This window comes from Macaca mulatta, chromosome 1 (genome assembly GCF_049350105.2).
Source record: "Macaca mulatta isolate MMU2019108-1 chromosome 1, T2T-MMU8v2.0, whole genome shotgun sequence".
In the NCBI taxonomy this organism is placed as follows: domain Eukaryota; kingdom Metazoa; phylum Chordata; class Mammalia; order Primates; family Cercopithecidae; genus Macaca; species Macaca mulatta.
In genome coordinates, this window is record NC_133406.1 from 16,631,487 (window position 1) to 16,647,003 (window position 15,517).

The 15,517-nt window shown below is 41.9% G+C and overlaps 1 protein-coding gene across 14 annotated transcripts in view; it reads left to right on the plus strand.

Moving 5' to 3' along the window:
• SIPA1L2 (signal induced proliferation associated 1 like 2) overlaps window positions 1-15,517 on the plus strand; it is a 231,018-nt gene that overhangs the window by 208,439 nt on the left and 7,062 nt on the right. For all 14 annotated transcript variants that reach the window (XM_077998594.1, XM_077998606.1, XM_028849678.2 and 11 more), the window contains one exon: window positions 4,489-4,620. In XM_077998594.1, coding sequence (XP_077854720.1) covers window positions 4,489-4,620 — 132 coding nt within the window. The remainder of the gene's footprint in view (window positions 1-4,488; window positions 4,621-15,517) is intronic.

Below are 15,517 nucleotides of genomic sequence, written 5' to 3' on the forward strand. Positions count from 1 at the left end.
CACTATGCGTATCTTAATCCAAACCCCTCTCAGACCAACAGTATTCGTCTGTTTGTTGACAGAGCTCTTTGAGGATAGAACTTGTGTCTTACTAGTTACTCTGTCCCTAGGTTCTGAGGTAGTACCCAGTAGTTCCTGGAATATAGTAGATGCTCAGTAAACATCATCCGGGTGATAGGGGGAGTGATAAAAGTATTGCAAATAATTTTGGCAGATTTAGAATCTGTGTTAGGCTGTTCTTGCATTGCTGTAAAGAAATACCTGGGGCTGGGTCATTTATAAGAAAAGAGATTTAATTGGCTTTTGGTTCTTCAGGCTGTTCAGGAAGCATAGTGCTGGCCTCAGCTTCTGGTGAGGGCCTCAGGAAGCTTACAGTCATGATGGAAGGTAGAGGGGGGAGCAGGAGTATCACATAGCAAGAGAGGGAGCAAGACAGAGCTGATGGCGAGATGCCACACTCAACCACATCTCACGAGAACTCACTATCATGAGAACTCACTCATTATCACGAGCACCAAACCATGAGGGATCCACCCAGGACTCAAACACCTCCCACAAGGCCCTATCTTCAACACTGGGAATTACATTTCAACATGAGATTTAGAGGGGACCACATCCAGACTGTGTCAGAGTCTCAAAAAAAACAAAAACAATAGTAAATTTTCCCGGTTACATGATATTCTAATCAATGGAAAAGAAAATGTCTGTTTTTCATGTTGATTATTCATGGAGATATACAGGTGGCTCTTTCTTCGTCTGACAAGACTTCCATTAACATGAGGCTCTTCCTGCTTATGGAAAAATGATGGATTTTAGCTTTAAATCCACATTTTTTTCACAGCTTTTATTTCTAAACTATGCTGTTCATTAAGAAGCTTCTCATCATTTGCTTCTCAGCCAAGTGTCCCCTCCTTGGACAGCCCTCCCCCAAATGTGCCACCAAGCTTCACAGTCACATCACCCTGTTTTGTTTTCTGCAGAAGACTTAATCACTCCTTGTATTTTCTTGTTTATTCATTTATTGTCTTGTCTTTGATGTAAAGCTTCACGAGAGCAGGGCCTTGCGTGCCTTACCTACTGTTGTGCCCCCATCACATGGCAGGCAGTAGTCACTTATCAAATACATTGTGGATAGACTGCTGAGTGGACAGTGCTCCAGATAAACCCTAGAGGAAAGGATACATCTAATCTGTGCTAACGTTCTCTGCCAGTTCTGCAGTATCACATAGAAGTCCCATTCACCACTGGAGGAGAGGGGGGGACAATATTTTGTAATAAAGAAAAAATATCACCAACAAATGTCCTTTGCTTCTCCTCTCTGCTTTGCCAGCCATACAGATTAAAAGTGGTGCGGGGTTGCCTGGGCTTGCCTTTGGTTGTGAAATATACACCCCAAGACCATCTCAGATCCCAGAGCCATTAGTGCCACTCAGTGTGTGGTCTCTACATGCATTGGGCAGGAGCAGTGGGCAGAGATCTTCAGAGCTGGTTGGCTGGGCTGCTCTGTGGGGAGCTGGGCCCTCTCACACACTCCGGGCCACTAACACTCACGTTTGCGCCTTGGCAAAATTATGAATGGCCACGTATCAGGAACTTTAGAGGTGCTTAGGAATTGTCAAAGCTTTAATTGTTTCACCCAAGACTTGTCATGAAACCACTCTATTGAGTACTGGGGAAAGATGGCTCTTTGAGCACACAGCTACAGGAGGGACCAGGGAAGGGGAAGCAAGGGACATTAATCTCACATCCCAGCTTGTGAGTCAGGGGACTGGCCGCCGTCCCCTCTGTTCTCGTTGGATTTTACCCCTCTTGTCTACTGTGTTATTTTTCTCTTTTCTTGTCTCCTGTTATCACCAAGTAAGGATTGTGTTGTGTAGTGATCTTAGGGGAAAAAGCAGACAGCACGTAGAATGTGCGTTAGGCTTGATTTTAGCCTTCAAGAATGCCGGAAGCTGGAGTGGATTGTTGCTTTACAAACACAAGGAAAATTCACGAGTTGGCATTTCTTAGTAAAACATGATGAACAGAATGTACTTTCTGTAGAAATGTTCGTATATCTGAATAGAATTCCATTCCACTCTGTGATGCTTCTCCTCCAGTGAGGGAAGGAGGGAGGACAGTGCTGCAGTGGGCCCAGTTTCCAGCCTGCCTGACCTCCGTGGCCCTCACAGAGCTATGCCACTCTTGCACCGTTTCCCGAAGAGCTCAGCCATGTGGAAATCAGTGACAAAAGTAATTGCTGCCTCCATATGTAATTTCTTTATACTTGGTGCAGAAAACTTGCCTTGAGCAAAGCAGCATATGAGTTGCAGAGAGAGAAGAAAGTGTTTTTTAAGTGAAGGAAGATTCCTGGGCTTCTTTACCTTTCTGCATGAGGGTCTTTCTTTACCTTTCTGGAACCCTTTCTTCCTAAGCAACTGAGACAGGACCTGACAGTCAGTTCGGCCCAGCCTTTGCCCAGCAGGGAGCGAGGATGCTCCTGGGAAACAGTGAGTGCTGAGTGCCTTCCTTCCCACCTCCCACTCCTGTGTTGCTGCTTCCCTCCTCTGCTGGTTAACCTCTTGGCAAGGACGAGCACATCACACACAGAACAAGTAGAACAAGGAAGAACCAGTGTTGTTTCAAAGAAGAGCATGTGGAGAAGGGAGGGTGGAAACAATGTTGACAATATATCCATTACTAAGTTCCTTTCAAAATAAAGGCAGGGAATAATTAGGTGGAAAATTACCCCAACTTCTAAAGGTGGTAGGTAGCATGGAAAATTGGTGTAGCTGTAATTGTTAGAGATCCGGTAAGAGCTGCATTTGTCCAGAGTCTCAAAAGTCTGTCAGTCTCCTTCAAGGCCAAATTTACTAGCTGTCTTAGTCCCGATGCCAGCATTTCACAGCCACCCAAAAGGATGTGGGAATAAAAATTACAGGTGCATTTGGTTAATTATGCCCCCTTACTTAACATAATTGCAGGCTCAGACAGCCAGGTGGTCATTATTTTGATTGGTCTAATTAGTCAGATGTGTTCACAAGCAGCTGCATGCAATGTTCTGGGCAGGTTCAGAAAAGCACATTAAAGAAAGTCCAGTTGAAGCCTTTTTAGAACTTGTCCTCAGATGCATAATAAGTTCTTAACAACGAATCTTATTAATGACATAAACACTTAAGTACCTTGATGAGAGTTTAAGGAGAAAAAGAAATGGAAAAGGTCCATTCATAGCCAAAGGAAAACCACTCAACATTGAATACACGATGGGTGAGTGCTTTCTGCTTCCGCCATTGGTAAAACCATCTTATTAAGTCAGAAAGGTAGTCCAACCACTATGTTTGTGCTTTGTATATAAAATAACATCCTCGATCTTAAGTAGCAATAAAAACGAAGTTAGTCTTACTACATTTTTATAATCAGTTGGTATTTGAAGCATCTCAAGTTTGTGGTGCTCAGCTTAGATGTGTTCCTCCGTAAGCTTTATAAATCAGGATGGAGATTGCTCCAGTACTTCTTACAGCAACGTAAAGCCTGCAACACTTTTAAAAAGAGGAAAGTCTCCCCTGAAGCAAATGAGAATTTATCCTGCAACAGTCAGACCTGGCTGTACTCAGGCCCCCTAGAAGAAAACCGTGAAATTACAATAGTGTACAGAGGCTTGATTCTCATCTCCCTGCCCTTATGTGCTGGCCGACTTCTCACTAGTACAGACTCGGCTGCTGCTTACAAACCTCCATTTTTCCAGCTATATCCCTTCTGGGCAACTGCAGCCTCGTGTTTTCTTTTTCCATTAAGAGCAGGAAAAATTATCTTGGCCACTGTGGGAGGGGAATGGTGGCTCCTGTGCTGACTGACTCACTGGGAGGAGCAGAACTGCCTGTGTACTGACTGACTCTGGGAGCGACAGTGGTGCCCGTGTACTGACTGACTGACTCTGGGAGGGACGGTGGTGCCCATGCTGTGACTGACTGACTCCAGGAAGGACAGTGGTGCCCATGCTGCGACTGACCGACTCTGGGAGGGGCAATGGGGCCTGTGTACTGGCTGACTGACTCTGGGAGGGGCAGTGGGGCCTGTGTACTGACTGACTCTGGGAGGGATGGTGGGGCCTGTGTACTGACTGACTCTGGGAGGGATGGTGGGGCCTGTGTACTGACTGACTCTGGGAGGGGCAGTGGGGCCTGTGTACTGACTGACTCTGGGAGGGGCAGTGGGGCCTGTGCACTGACTGACTCTGGGAGGGATGCTGGGGCCTGTGTACTGACTGACTCTGGGAGGGATGGTGGGGCCTGTGTACTGACTGACTCTGGGAGGGATGGTGGGGCCTGTGTACTGACTGACTCTGGGAGGGATGGTGGGGCCTGTGTACTCACTGACTCTGGGAGGGGCAGTGGGGCCTGTGTACTCACTGACTGTGGGAGGGGCAGTGGGGCCTGTGTACTCACTGACTCTGGGATGGTGCCCGTGCTGTGACTGACTGACTGACTCTCTGGTTTTGTTTCTGTTTAGATGAGTTCTGGTTCTCCGATGGGTCCTTATCAGATAAGTCCAAGTGCGCAGACCCTGGCCTGATGCCCCTCCCGGACACAGCCACAGGGTTAGATTGGACCCACCTCGTGGACGCTGCACGGGCATTTGAAGGTAAAGAGTCACCAGCCTCTGGTCTCACCCCTTACCCTGGGAGTCCTTTCCTGCAGGGCCTGTTTGGCATCTTAGGGGAGCGCGTCTGTCTCCCATCGTCTGATTAAAGTTTTGAATCCTTAGCCTTGTTGTATGATGAAAACAAGCAGAGGCTGGCTTGGGCTATAACTAAGGATGTTTCCTAAGGGAGACCATGTCATTTAGTAAAAGGAGCACTAGCCAAGAAATCTGAAAACCTGAATTCTAGCTCTGGCACCATCTGTGACCTGGGTGGGACCTCCATTTCCTATCTGAAAAGCAGAGGCGATTGTATGGGGAGCACCTTGTGTCTTTCCTCATAGCGTACTGAGGTATAATGTGGGGCACACATTTAGAAGGCGGGAGCTGCTGGGCTCACCTGGACGAGCACAGGCCGAGGAGTCCAGTCACTTGGTATAAACACAGACTCTGGCATGATCGGCTCAACCCATGCAAGTGTCTCTACCTGTCGAGGCCTCGCCTTCCTCCTCTTACATGCAGGTCAGTGAGGGTAGATGGGCTAGCCAGTCTCTAAGAGCCATCCAGCTGCCACACTGTCTTCTGTCATTTTTGGTTGAGGCTTCCCCTTCAGGAACACCTTTGTCCAGCTTGCAGTTAAAGGGAGACAAAACAAGGAAGATGCTTGCTTCACGTGCAGCCTCGGGACCTCGCGGTGATGCCATGTAAACCTGTGGCGCTCGGGATCGTGACTTGACTTTTTGCCCTTTGCCGCTGCATTCTTTCAGTGAGTTTTTACGATGGCAGGCTCTGGCACTGGGGAACCTGACAGCTGGGACTGACAAAGGAGGCAGGATCATTTTAGTAGGCATTAACACCCTGCGTTCTGTGAGACTCTCATGGTGTAACCAAGTCACAGCATCCTGGAGGCACCCGAGTCCACTGCTGCCTTCTCAGGCCTAAGGGCCCTTCCTTCTCTTTCTCCCCATTTCTCTTCCTTTCTCAGTCTCTGCTAGCACAGCCCCATCACCTGTGACACCAGGCCTCAGGAAACAAAATCAAATTCTTTTCCCAGGAGGGGAGGTGCATTTGAAGTCAAAATGCAGAAGGTTGAGGTTTCACTGCCCCTCATCTGTGACCAGCTTAACAAGTTAGGGAGGCCCAGTGGTGCCTTTGCTCTGCCCAGTTGGTATCAGTGCCTCTGGTCCTGAGCCTCTGGGAACAGGAGTTGGAATCTACTCTCAGGTGGACACGAGGGAAGTAGGTAAAAGGCAGCTTGCTAGGAGGAAGCTTCTGCAACATGAATATGCGCTCACTGCTCCCTAAATGGAAGGAACGAGACTGCTTTCTTTATAAACCACTCACTCCTTGTAGAAATTTCAGAAGAGCCCTGTCTGCCTTGTGGGGAGACCTTCATTCTCTGATGTTACCAGAAGTTAGTTGCATATTTTAGAAGCCCCAGGCTGGTGGTCTAGTTGTTTCCTGGGCTCCCCATGCTTCTAGCACTTGCTTGTACATAACCCAGCACCAGAGCACAGGAACACTGTCTTTACCTCTGTCCAGAGCAATCTGGGAGCAGGTAACACCGTTTTCTCTTTCTCTGGGGTGTTTTTTACACACTACAGTCTCTCTCTCTGACCAGATCTTTCTGCCCCAGGAGAGAGAAGACCAGAGATCAGATCTCTGTGTGGCCTCACTGTGTAACTATCCACAGAGTACTTAACACACTGAATTCTGCTTCTTTCACATGCCTGTCTCTTAAGAGATGAGTTTCTTAAGGGAGGGCTGCCTCTTTTATTATTTTATCTGTATTTATCAGATACATATCAAGATAACCAAATGAGAAACGCTAGTAATGAGGAGTAAGTAGGTATTCAATATGCACAGTTTGTGCAACCCAGAACTATCCCAACCCATATCACAGCTCTCAACGTCTTAGATCCTTTTGCATTTTGTGATCACCTTTCAGATTTAAAACAATATTTATCACCTTATGTCTGTATCTGCCTTCATTTATGTCTTTACTTGGTTCCCTTCCACCCCTTTCAAATGTTCCTTCAGAATAAAATGACGGCTAGAAAATGCATTTTTTCAGGGGCTTAGAGAAGGCAAAATGGTGCATGGACTGAATGATGAATTTAGGGATTTTGGTCATAACTTCAGCCATTTCTGGGCCATAGGCCTTTGGACAAGTCACTTAGCTACTGTGACATCCACACTTTGTCCCAATACTGTTGTAGGTCTTTTACAAATATGAACTCGGTGAATGTTAAATAGTAATCCTTTTGGACATGTGCTGAATTAATTTGGGCTTCAGTGTTCTCATCTATAAAATGAAGAACCAAAGAACCTGTAAGGAAGGCTTCATCTAGTCCTAAACCTCTAGTTCTGTGGTTTTGATATCAACAAGTTATTTCTAAGCTGAAGTAAGAGTATAGGTGGTAGTTGGCACAGAAGGGAAAAAGTATGACATGGAAATTCTCCCTAGGCAGTGCCCTCAGGTACATGGATGCCTAAATTAAGCAGAAAATAGTGTTGTATTCTATTTGCCAAAGGAGAAGACTTTGGTTATCTGAGCTTTAACATTGATGGATAAAATAATGTGGAAGAAGTTAATGCCATGTTTAATTTTTGATGCTACTCCATAGGGTGGCATGTCATGGTGAGACAGTAGCCAGCCTATGAAAATTCAGTTGAGAATGTGTGCCTCCTTTGGCTAATCAGATTCCCTTGTATCAGTGTTGCCTCAGGTTGCATCCCAGTGACCTGCTGCCCTCTCTCCTGAGTTGCATGGTGGTGATGAGTGTGATCAATCTCCTTAGCACTTTAAAGAGAAATGTCTTCAGGTAGATAACCCAGTTGCCCTCCTCATGACTTTTTCTTTTTGTACCAGTTCTCAAGGCCATTTCTGAGCTAGAGTAAACATTATAAAGAAAAGATAGCGTGAAACATGTCGTGTACTTGTTTATGTCATTGCTACAAACTAACAAAGGCGGTTCTAAAGGCTTATTGCCTCAGTCTTCCCTGGAATAATCCTGTGCGCATATTTCCATCAGTATATCTGAAAACAGGCTTGGAAAATGGAATTTACCTGCCTATTGGATTGAGATCCCATGATCCCTATAAAATCCAATAGTGTAATTGATCCCTGGCAGACTTGCCTCTCCCCCATTGGTCTGCCTCATTTATGCTACACATCTTGGCATATGATGTGTTCACCTTCATTTAAGGGCTAAAGTTGACATTGGACACGAGTTTAAGAATCTAGATTTTACTATACCATTTAAAAATAGAGCAGAGGCACCAAATTAAGCTGTCAAATCATGACAACTTAAATGTTTAAACTCTATTAGTGCAAGGACCATAATAAATAGTATAGTTGTGGGTGAGAGCCAGGCATTCTGTGCACAAGGACTCAGTAAGCTCCCTCCAGTAAGGAGCCATGTTTCCAGACCACCTTGCTGACCCTAAGGCAGTGATAATAGATTTAAATGAGAAAAACAGAAGCAAAACACAAAAATCTGACCATTTAGAAAGTTTTAAATGTTACTCTAATAATAATTATGCTGGGAAGAATTAATGAATATGACAAGAGCAATTTTTTTAGGATCATGAAAAAGATGCTACCTAAATCTGGACTACACCTAAATCTGGACTACACCTACCTAAATCTGGACTACACCCAGAGAGAGGGTAGTTCTTTAAGAAAAATATGTTTCAGAAATATTTATTTCAATGGAAAAACAGGGAAAATTAACCAGCTTCACTGTACTTCAAAAAGATTCCATGAAAACTGTGAAAGAAAAACACATAAAGGAATGAAATAAGTTGTAAAAAAAAAAAAAAAGGCAAATGAAATTACACTGCAATTTATAAATAAAACTAACAACCTCTGTTTTTCTTTGAGTATTGATAAACCAATAGCAAATTTGATCCAAAACATAAAAGGTACAAATGAATCATATTAGAAAGAAGGTTAAGTTAACATGAGAAAAAGACAGTGGGACAAAAATGACCTGTGCAGAACTTTGCCATCTCCCTGCAGAGGACAATGGGTTCTGCCTTACCCTTCAAACACCAGACCAACTGCAGTGACTTGTTATTACCTCTAGGATAGGAATGTTACTGCTTCTCCCTGGCTTGGATTATGAAGACCTCGTGATCATTTGGGGTCTTGCACTCCCCACCATAATGCAAACCAGGCCAGCCTGAACCATAAAATCTGGTCAAGACGAGTCCCTGACCTTACTCAAGAAGTTGGTTTCGTGTAAATCTAAACATATAAATGTAAAGTATTAGTAATTAGCTGTAGAGGCAGAAGGAAACCTGTCAAAGGACAATCTAGAGATGCAAGCTCGGAACACCCTTCTTAATTCACGGTAGCACATACACACAAGCTGCCCACCTTGGCTGATCCCAGTTCTGGGGCTCTTTATTTACCCAGAAAATTACTTTTCTGTCTTTACTCTAATGGTCTGAGATGATGCACTTGATCACTTAATTTTCTGCAAACTTTGGCAGACTACTTGGTTGGTTCCTTCTGCACAAAATACTGGTACACCACCCTAACCCCCAGTTTCTGGTGCCATGTGAATCTCAGTCCTCTGTATTTTCTAATTCATATGTTCTCTGGGTGACATTTTAAAAAAGAGACATAGAGTTTTTTTAATTACTAAGGAGTGTCAAGCAGCTATATAAGAATACATTTGGTGGATAAGGTACTTAGATTATTTCTTGAAAGAAAACATGGCAGAGAGCATAAGAAATGGTCAAAAGCCAAAGTGTGGAAGGCATTGGAAAAGTCACCCAAGAATATCCCCAAATAACAAATATTACCTGAAAATAATAAGTTTACAGTTAATTGTTTTCAGAGTTTCAGAGTAATGATGCCCTTTTATATATATATTTTTTGAAATTCAGAAGCAGGGAGAGGTAATAACATTCCTATCCTGGAGGTAATAACAAGTCACTGCAATTGCATGATAGGATTCTTTCCTGATAAACACATACACACTCGAAAGATAATTATAAGACAATCTCAGTCTTTAATATTAGTATAAGAAAGCTTAGATGAAATTCAGCAGTAAATTGAAAAGATTATTGTTATTGGCAAGAGTTTAGTTTAATAAAAGAAAAACTTTAATGAAAAAGTTACAGTAGGTGAAGTAATTAAAAGCTATATCAATTTGTCCCAAAAAAGTATATCTAATAGAATTAGAACCTATTTCTTCTAAAAATTAAGATTTGAGAGATACCCCCAAAGGCTGATATCTATTTTAAATGGTTACATAGTACTTAATAGAAAATGTTTATAAGCAGATTGCTTATGTCCAGAAACTAAGCAAGTGTACTCTTTGAGACTGTGCCTTTAATTTTTATACTGGAATTTTTGACATTTAAACAAGGAATGCAAAGGAAAAAGAGATCAATGTTGGAGGTAAGAAATTTTAGATAGAGTTTTATATGTAGAAAATACAAAAGATCAAAATGAAGTTTAATTAGAGATTATAAAATAGGTAATTAGGTATTTTGAAATATACTTTTATAAGCATAATTTCAAAGTGTTATTAATTTTTTTTAGTTACCTATTGCTGTTTAACAAACCACCTCCAACAATAGTTATTATTTATCATGATACTCTGGGTTGACTAGGCTCAGCTGGGTGGTTCTTCTGCTCCATACGATCTTAGCTGGGGTCACTCAAGCAGCTGTATGCAGCTGGAGCTCAACTGAATCTGGAGCATTAAGGAGATTTTACTCACCTGTCTGTGTCTGGAATGGCTGAGGCCTAGTGAGACCCCTGCTGTCAGCAGAGTAGTTGTATTTATTCACATGGGGCTTAAGGAATTAGAAGAGCAAAAGCAGAAGCTCTGTGATGTCTTAAGGCCTGGTTTTGGATGTCCCAGAACATTATATTTACCACATTCTATTTAGGCCAAAGTAGTTCACAAGGCCAGTATTCCAGGGGTGTGACATAGACTCTACCTCTACCTCTTGATGGTGGAGATGGCAAGAAATGGCAGGTACACACAGGGAGGGAGGAGTTGTTGACAGCTGTCTTTGCAGACAACTTTCCACTGTAATAGTCACAGGACACCTTAGATATATCAGTAAGATTGAATTAACATGTTCTTTGAGAAGTAAACCATCATCAGAATTATGAGAGAATTCCAAGGAACACTTTGATATCTGAAAAGTTTTAATATGTAAGACTAGAAATGGATAGAAAGCTTCATAGTAAAGATGACAGTTCTTCCTGGATTAACTTGTAGAGTTAATGCAATTTCAAGAAAAATAGTTAAAGAACTAAATTTACCTCCATTTGGAAAATAGGTAAATGATACTCAACCAAAAGATCTATTATAACTTAATAATAATTAAAACAGCATAATAACTCAATAGGGGTAAGATTTTTTGAAGAAAAATTAAGAGCTCAGACAGAAATCTGAATATATTTAAGAGTTACATGGGAAAGGAATTTATGTATTCCATTTGGATTTAGGTATTTAAAAAGCCAATTTTAGAAAAAGTAAAAGTAAGATTACACTTTTGGAAGCAAGATTATGCTTTAATTATGGAGTAGTGACAGAACATACGAAATGTAATATGGTCAGATAAAGGTATTTAAATGTTTAGACCTTTTATGAACCTGAAAGAGAATGTTAAAATAAAAGAGGAAATATTGGACTTTAGGAAAAGATTTCTAAAGAATGTGATTGTGATAGGTAAAACCAGGATACCTAAAGTACATAAACGAACTTACCCTGCAAAAAAGCACCAAACCCACAGTCAACAAATGGTCAAGGTATGTGAATATAAATTTCACAAAAGACAAATACACAATAAATAAGAAGGTGAAAAATGTTCAATCACACATGTAAATTTAAAGAATAATGAGCTACCAGCTCACACTTTTTGAATATGAAAAATGATACAGTAGCTCTAGGAAGCTATGAAGAATACTCACAGCTGGTATCATTATAAAGATTATAAAGTGATCCATCTTTTTGTTCAGGCAATATGATAGTATGTTATTAGTGCCAGAAAACTGTACCCACCTTTTAACCAGAAATCTAATTCCTGAGAATTTGCTGACAGAAAATTATTAAAAAGAATCAAAAAGCTTCCAATAGAAAAATATTGGACATTTAAAAAAATTAATAAGTGATCAAGTAACACATCTCTACCCAAATACCTAAACACACACACACACACACACACACACACACACACACACACACACACAGTCCTTCATAGGTCTAAAAAGGTAAAAGTAAGTTGGATGCTCTGTGCCTCCCCCATGCTGTGAAGATCAAGTTCGAAAAGCTGACTGAGTCACATTTTAGACTTTGTTTTAATGTATGCAGTTATTTTGTTTTTTGGAGGGCAAGACATGTCCTTCTTACATGTCAGTATTCCTAAGTGAAATTGATGGTCTATCTAGTTCAATAAGATCATAGTTTTGCCAGCCTGCAGTGCTTATACCCTTTGTTATGTAGAATCACGTCAAGTTTGGGGGTACCTGATAATGTACATAATGGCTTTCATCCCCGGTTAAACATGGTAATGGGAATAAACCCAACTAGAAAACCTGGCTATGGATCACACAGTGAAGCTGGGGAAGGGAAGTGGAGTCTCTTCAAAATCTCTAGGATTTCAAGTATCTCTCATTCATCAGAATATCAGAAAGAGGCAGTTGGTGTGTTTTTAGCATTTGTTGAATGGATAATGTTGTTTTCAGTGAACACAGGCTTCAAAGGTAAAATGACCAACTGATGATCTTAGACTCTGGATTCCACGTTGCTGCCCCACGAAGGCCTGTCCTCCTAGGTTTCCACACTTCCCCAGTTGGTAGTGGAGAGTGCCATCTTCCTGTAGCTGTTTGGGAGCATGGATGTGTGTGTGCTCCTACACAAATATCAGTGTGAAACACACATGCAGAGTTCACAGTTCACATGCCAGGCACCACTGTGGCAATGAAATGCTCCACATAACCGTATTTCCCAAAAATTCAAAGTCTGTATCTTTAATTTGTTATGTTCTTTAGGCCCTTGGCTTCTTAAACAGAGCACAATAAACATCACTTTTTGTGGAGAACTTTTTCTGTTATGAAGCTTCAGCTTAAAGTTGATAAAGTTGTTATAGTTATTGACATTTGACCACTGTGTGTATGAGAGAGAGAATATGTGTGTGTATATGTGTATACAAGTGTAAACAAAATGTGACTTACTGAGTAACTCCTAATGGTAACATAATTAGTGAAAAAAAAAATGGAAAGAAAAATGACTACTACATGGATGAAAAATGCAAAGTCAAATTTGGAATAGTAAATCCATTTAAATTATCTCAAAAGTAAATTAAAATGGTTTCATGCCAATGCAATAGTTGTTTCTTAAATAAAGAATAATTTCAGGACTTTTTCTTGTTAATTACTCATAGGCAGATACCAGACCATTATCTTTCTACATGCATGGATGGGCTTCCAAAAGTCTAAACCAGAGAATTTTAGGTGGAAAATAGTATAGTGCAGCATTTTTTTTTCCTTTCCTAGTGGCCAGTTAAGTCAATTTTCTGCAGTGCAATAAGCACAGGAGTCAGAATCAAAACTTTTAATTTTCTACATGTAGCTACAAAACCCTACTTTGTCTTGAGTTTGTAGTTGTAACAAAGACATATTAGAACAGCTTTGTTTGTGGAAATATGTTTAATTTAATCTAGCCTCATACTTGAATGTCCCATTTGGCATGTATCTGGGGCAGTCACTGTCGTCCTATTCCTCACCCTAGACAGACATGACGCATTGATCAGACCATTCATCCCCACCTGATCCAGCCTCGGCCTTATGTTGCACAGGCATGACGTGTTGATCAGACCATTCACCCCTGCCAATCCAGCATTGGCCTTATGCTCCACAGACATGACGCATTGATCAGACCATTCACCCCCGCCAATCTAACTTGGCCTTATGCTCGACAGACATGACACGTTGATCGGATCATTCACCCCCACCAATCCAGCCTTGGCCTTATGCTCGACAGACATGACACGTTGATCGGATCATTCACCCCCACCAATCCAGCCTTGGCCTTATGTTCCTAGTGCTTCAGGAATCCTAGACAGGGTCATGGGAGTGACTTACAGTCATCCGTTTTGCCATCTTGACTCTAGAATATGGAATAGCCTGTTGACTGTTCATCTTCTTGTTTAGTGCTAAATGTACTAAAAATAAGAAACTGACATTGAAATAAGGTTTTTATTGTTTTGTTTTGTTTTGTTTTTGTGTGTGAGAGACGGAGTCTCGCTCTGTGGCCCAGGCTGGAGTGCAGTGGCGTAATCTCGGCTCACTGCACGCTCCGCCTCCTGGGTTCACGCCATTCTCCTGCCTCAGCCTCCCTGTAGCTGGGAATACAGGCACCCGCCACCATGCCCAGCTAATTTATTGTATTTTTAGTAGAGACGGAGTTTCACCGTGTTAGCCAGGATGGTCTCGATCTCCTGACCTCATGATCCACCCGCCTCGGCCTGAAATAAGTTTTTTTAAGAGATTATTTTAAAGGATGAATTGTTTTGTGTGTCAGCCATGCCCAGCACTCCACCTTAGCCAGATCTGCTCACACTGGAAAGAACAGGAAAGAAAACCGAAGAGGCTGCACGTGTGGAGTGTGGGTGATGGGATCTGGACCAACCGTAACCATGCATATGAAGCTCCTACTCTTCTGCCTGTCTTTTCTGATGGTTTTGTTCATGCCATTTGGTTCTATCTCAGTAATTGCTTGATTATTGAATATTTATTGTCACAGAAATAAGCTGTAGGGGCATAAAGCTTCCACTGGAAACTGTCTCTAAGATTAGCTATTTTATAAAGTAGTTTGGTGTCTGTACTTAATCAATTAGCATTCTCTTTGCATTTCAGCCTCCCAAGCTTTTCAAATCCAAAGTGAAATCCTGTTTGTGAAATTACATTGCTGGCAAAACTCTAGTTTTGGCTTCTTGCCTTCTGACCAGTAGGACCCTATTTCTCCCTAGGGAATGTCTGAATGACTGCCTATAGCAAATTCTGTTTCTGTTAAATATGTGGGTATTTTATCAATTAAGGTAAAAACAGATGAAGGAAGCTAAGGCGTGTTCATCCATGTATTTAGACTTAACCACCAAACCTAAATATATTAAGAAAGATAGAAACGTAACTGAATTATCACTGGCTTGCATAAAACGAGGATGAGTCAATGAAACTCCTAAAAAGTTAGACAAATTTTTACCTGTTTTCTTTTCCATTCCTTTTCTGGTCAGCAGCTAAAGTCACTATGGAATAAAAATATGTCTCCTAATGATTTTTTAAAATGTGACATGTTCCCATATTCTGGGCTCTTTACAGAACAGAGGGTTATGTTGGACACCACTGCAGCCGAGACCTCCCCTCTCCACCCAGCCCCTAGAGCAGCTCAAGCCCAGCCAGGATTCTGCCCCCAGCTCTGCTGTGCACGTCACATATGTAGAAGTTGGCAGGGCCCCAATTATGTTGTTGACCTTAATTAAATTGCAAATTACTTTATGCAAAAAGCCTACTATGCAGTACCAAATTGGTAACATGATTCTCTCTCAGGAAAGTATAGTTATATAATGTTTATCATCTTACAGAAGATTTGATGTGTGGAACTTTACAGAAAGGTTAGTTGAAAGACATCTGCCTGCCTAGGGCAGGTGTGTTAGCAAAGGAGCCACGTGGATGGAGAACTCTCAATGCGATCAGTAGCTGGGTGCACTCAGGAGGACCCAGGCCTCTGTCAGGGCACTGATGGCGCTTTCAGTACCATGGCCACAGCCCGCGCCTTGGCTTTCCTTCATATGTTCCTGGCAGCTTCAATGTCACCATCCTTTTTAATTAACTGGAAGTATATGATCTGCCATAAAGCAAATAAGC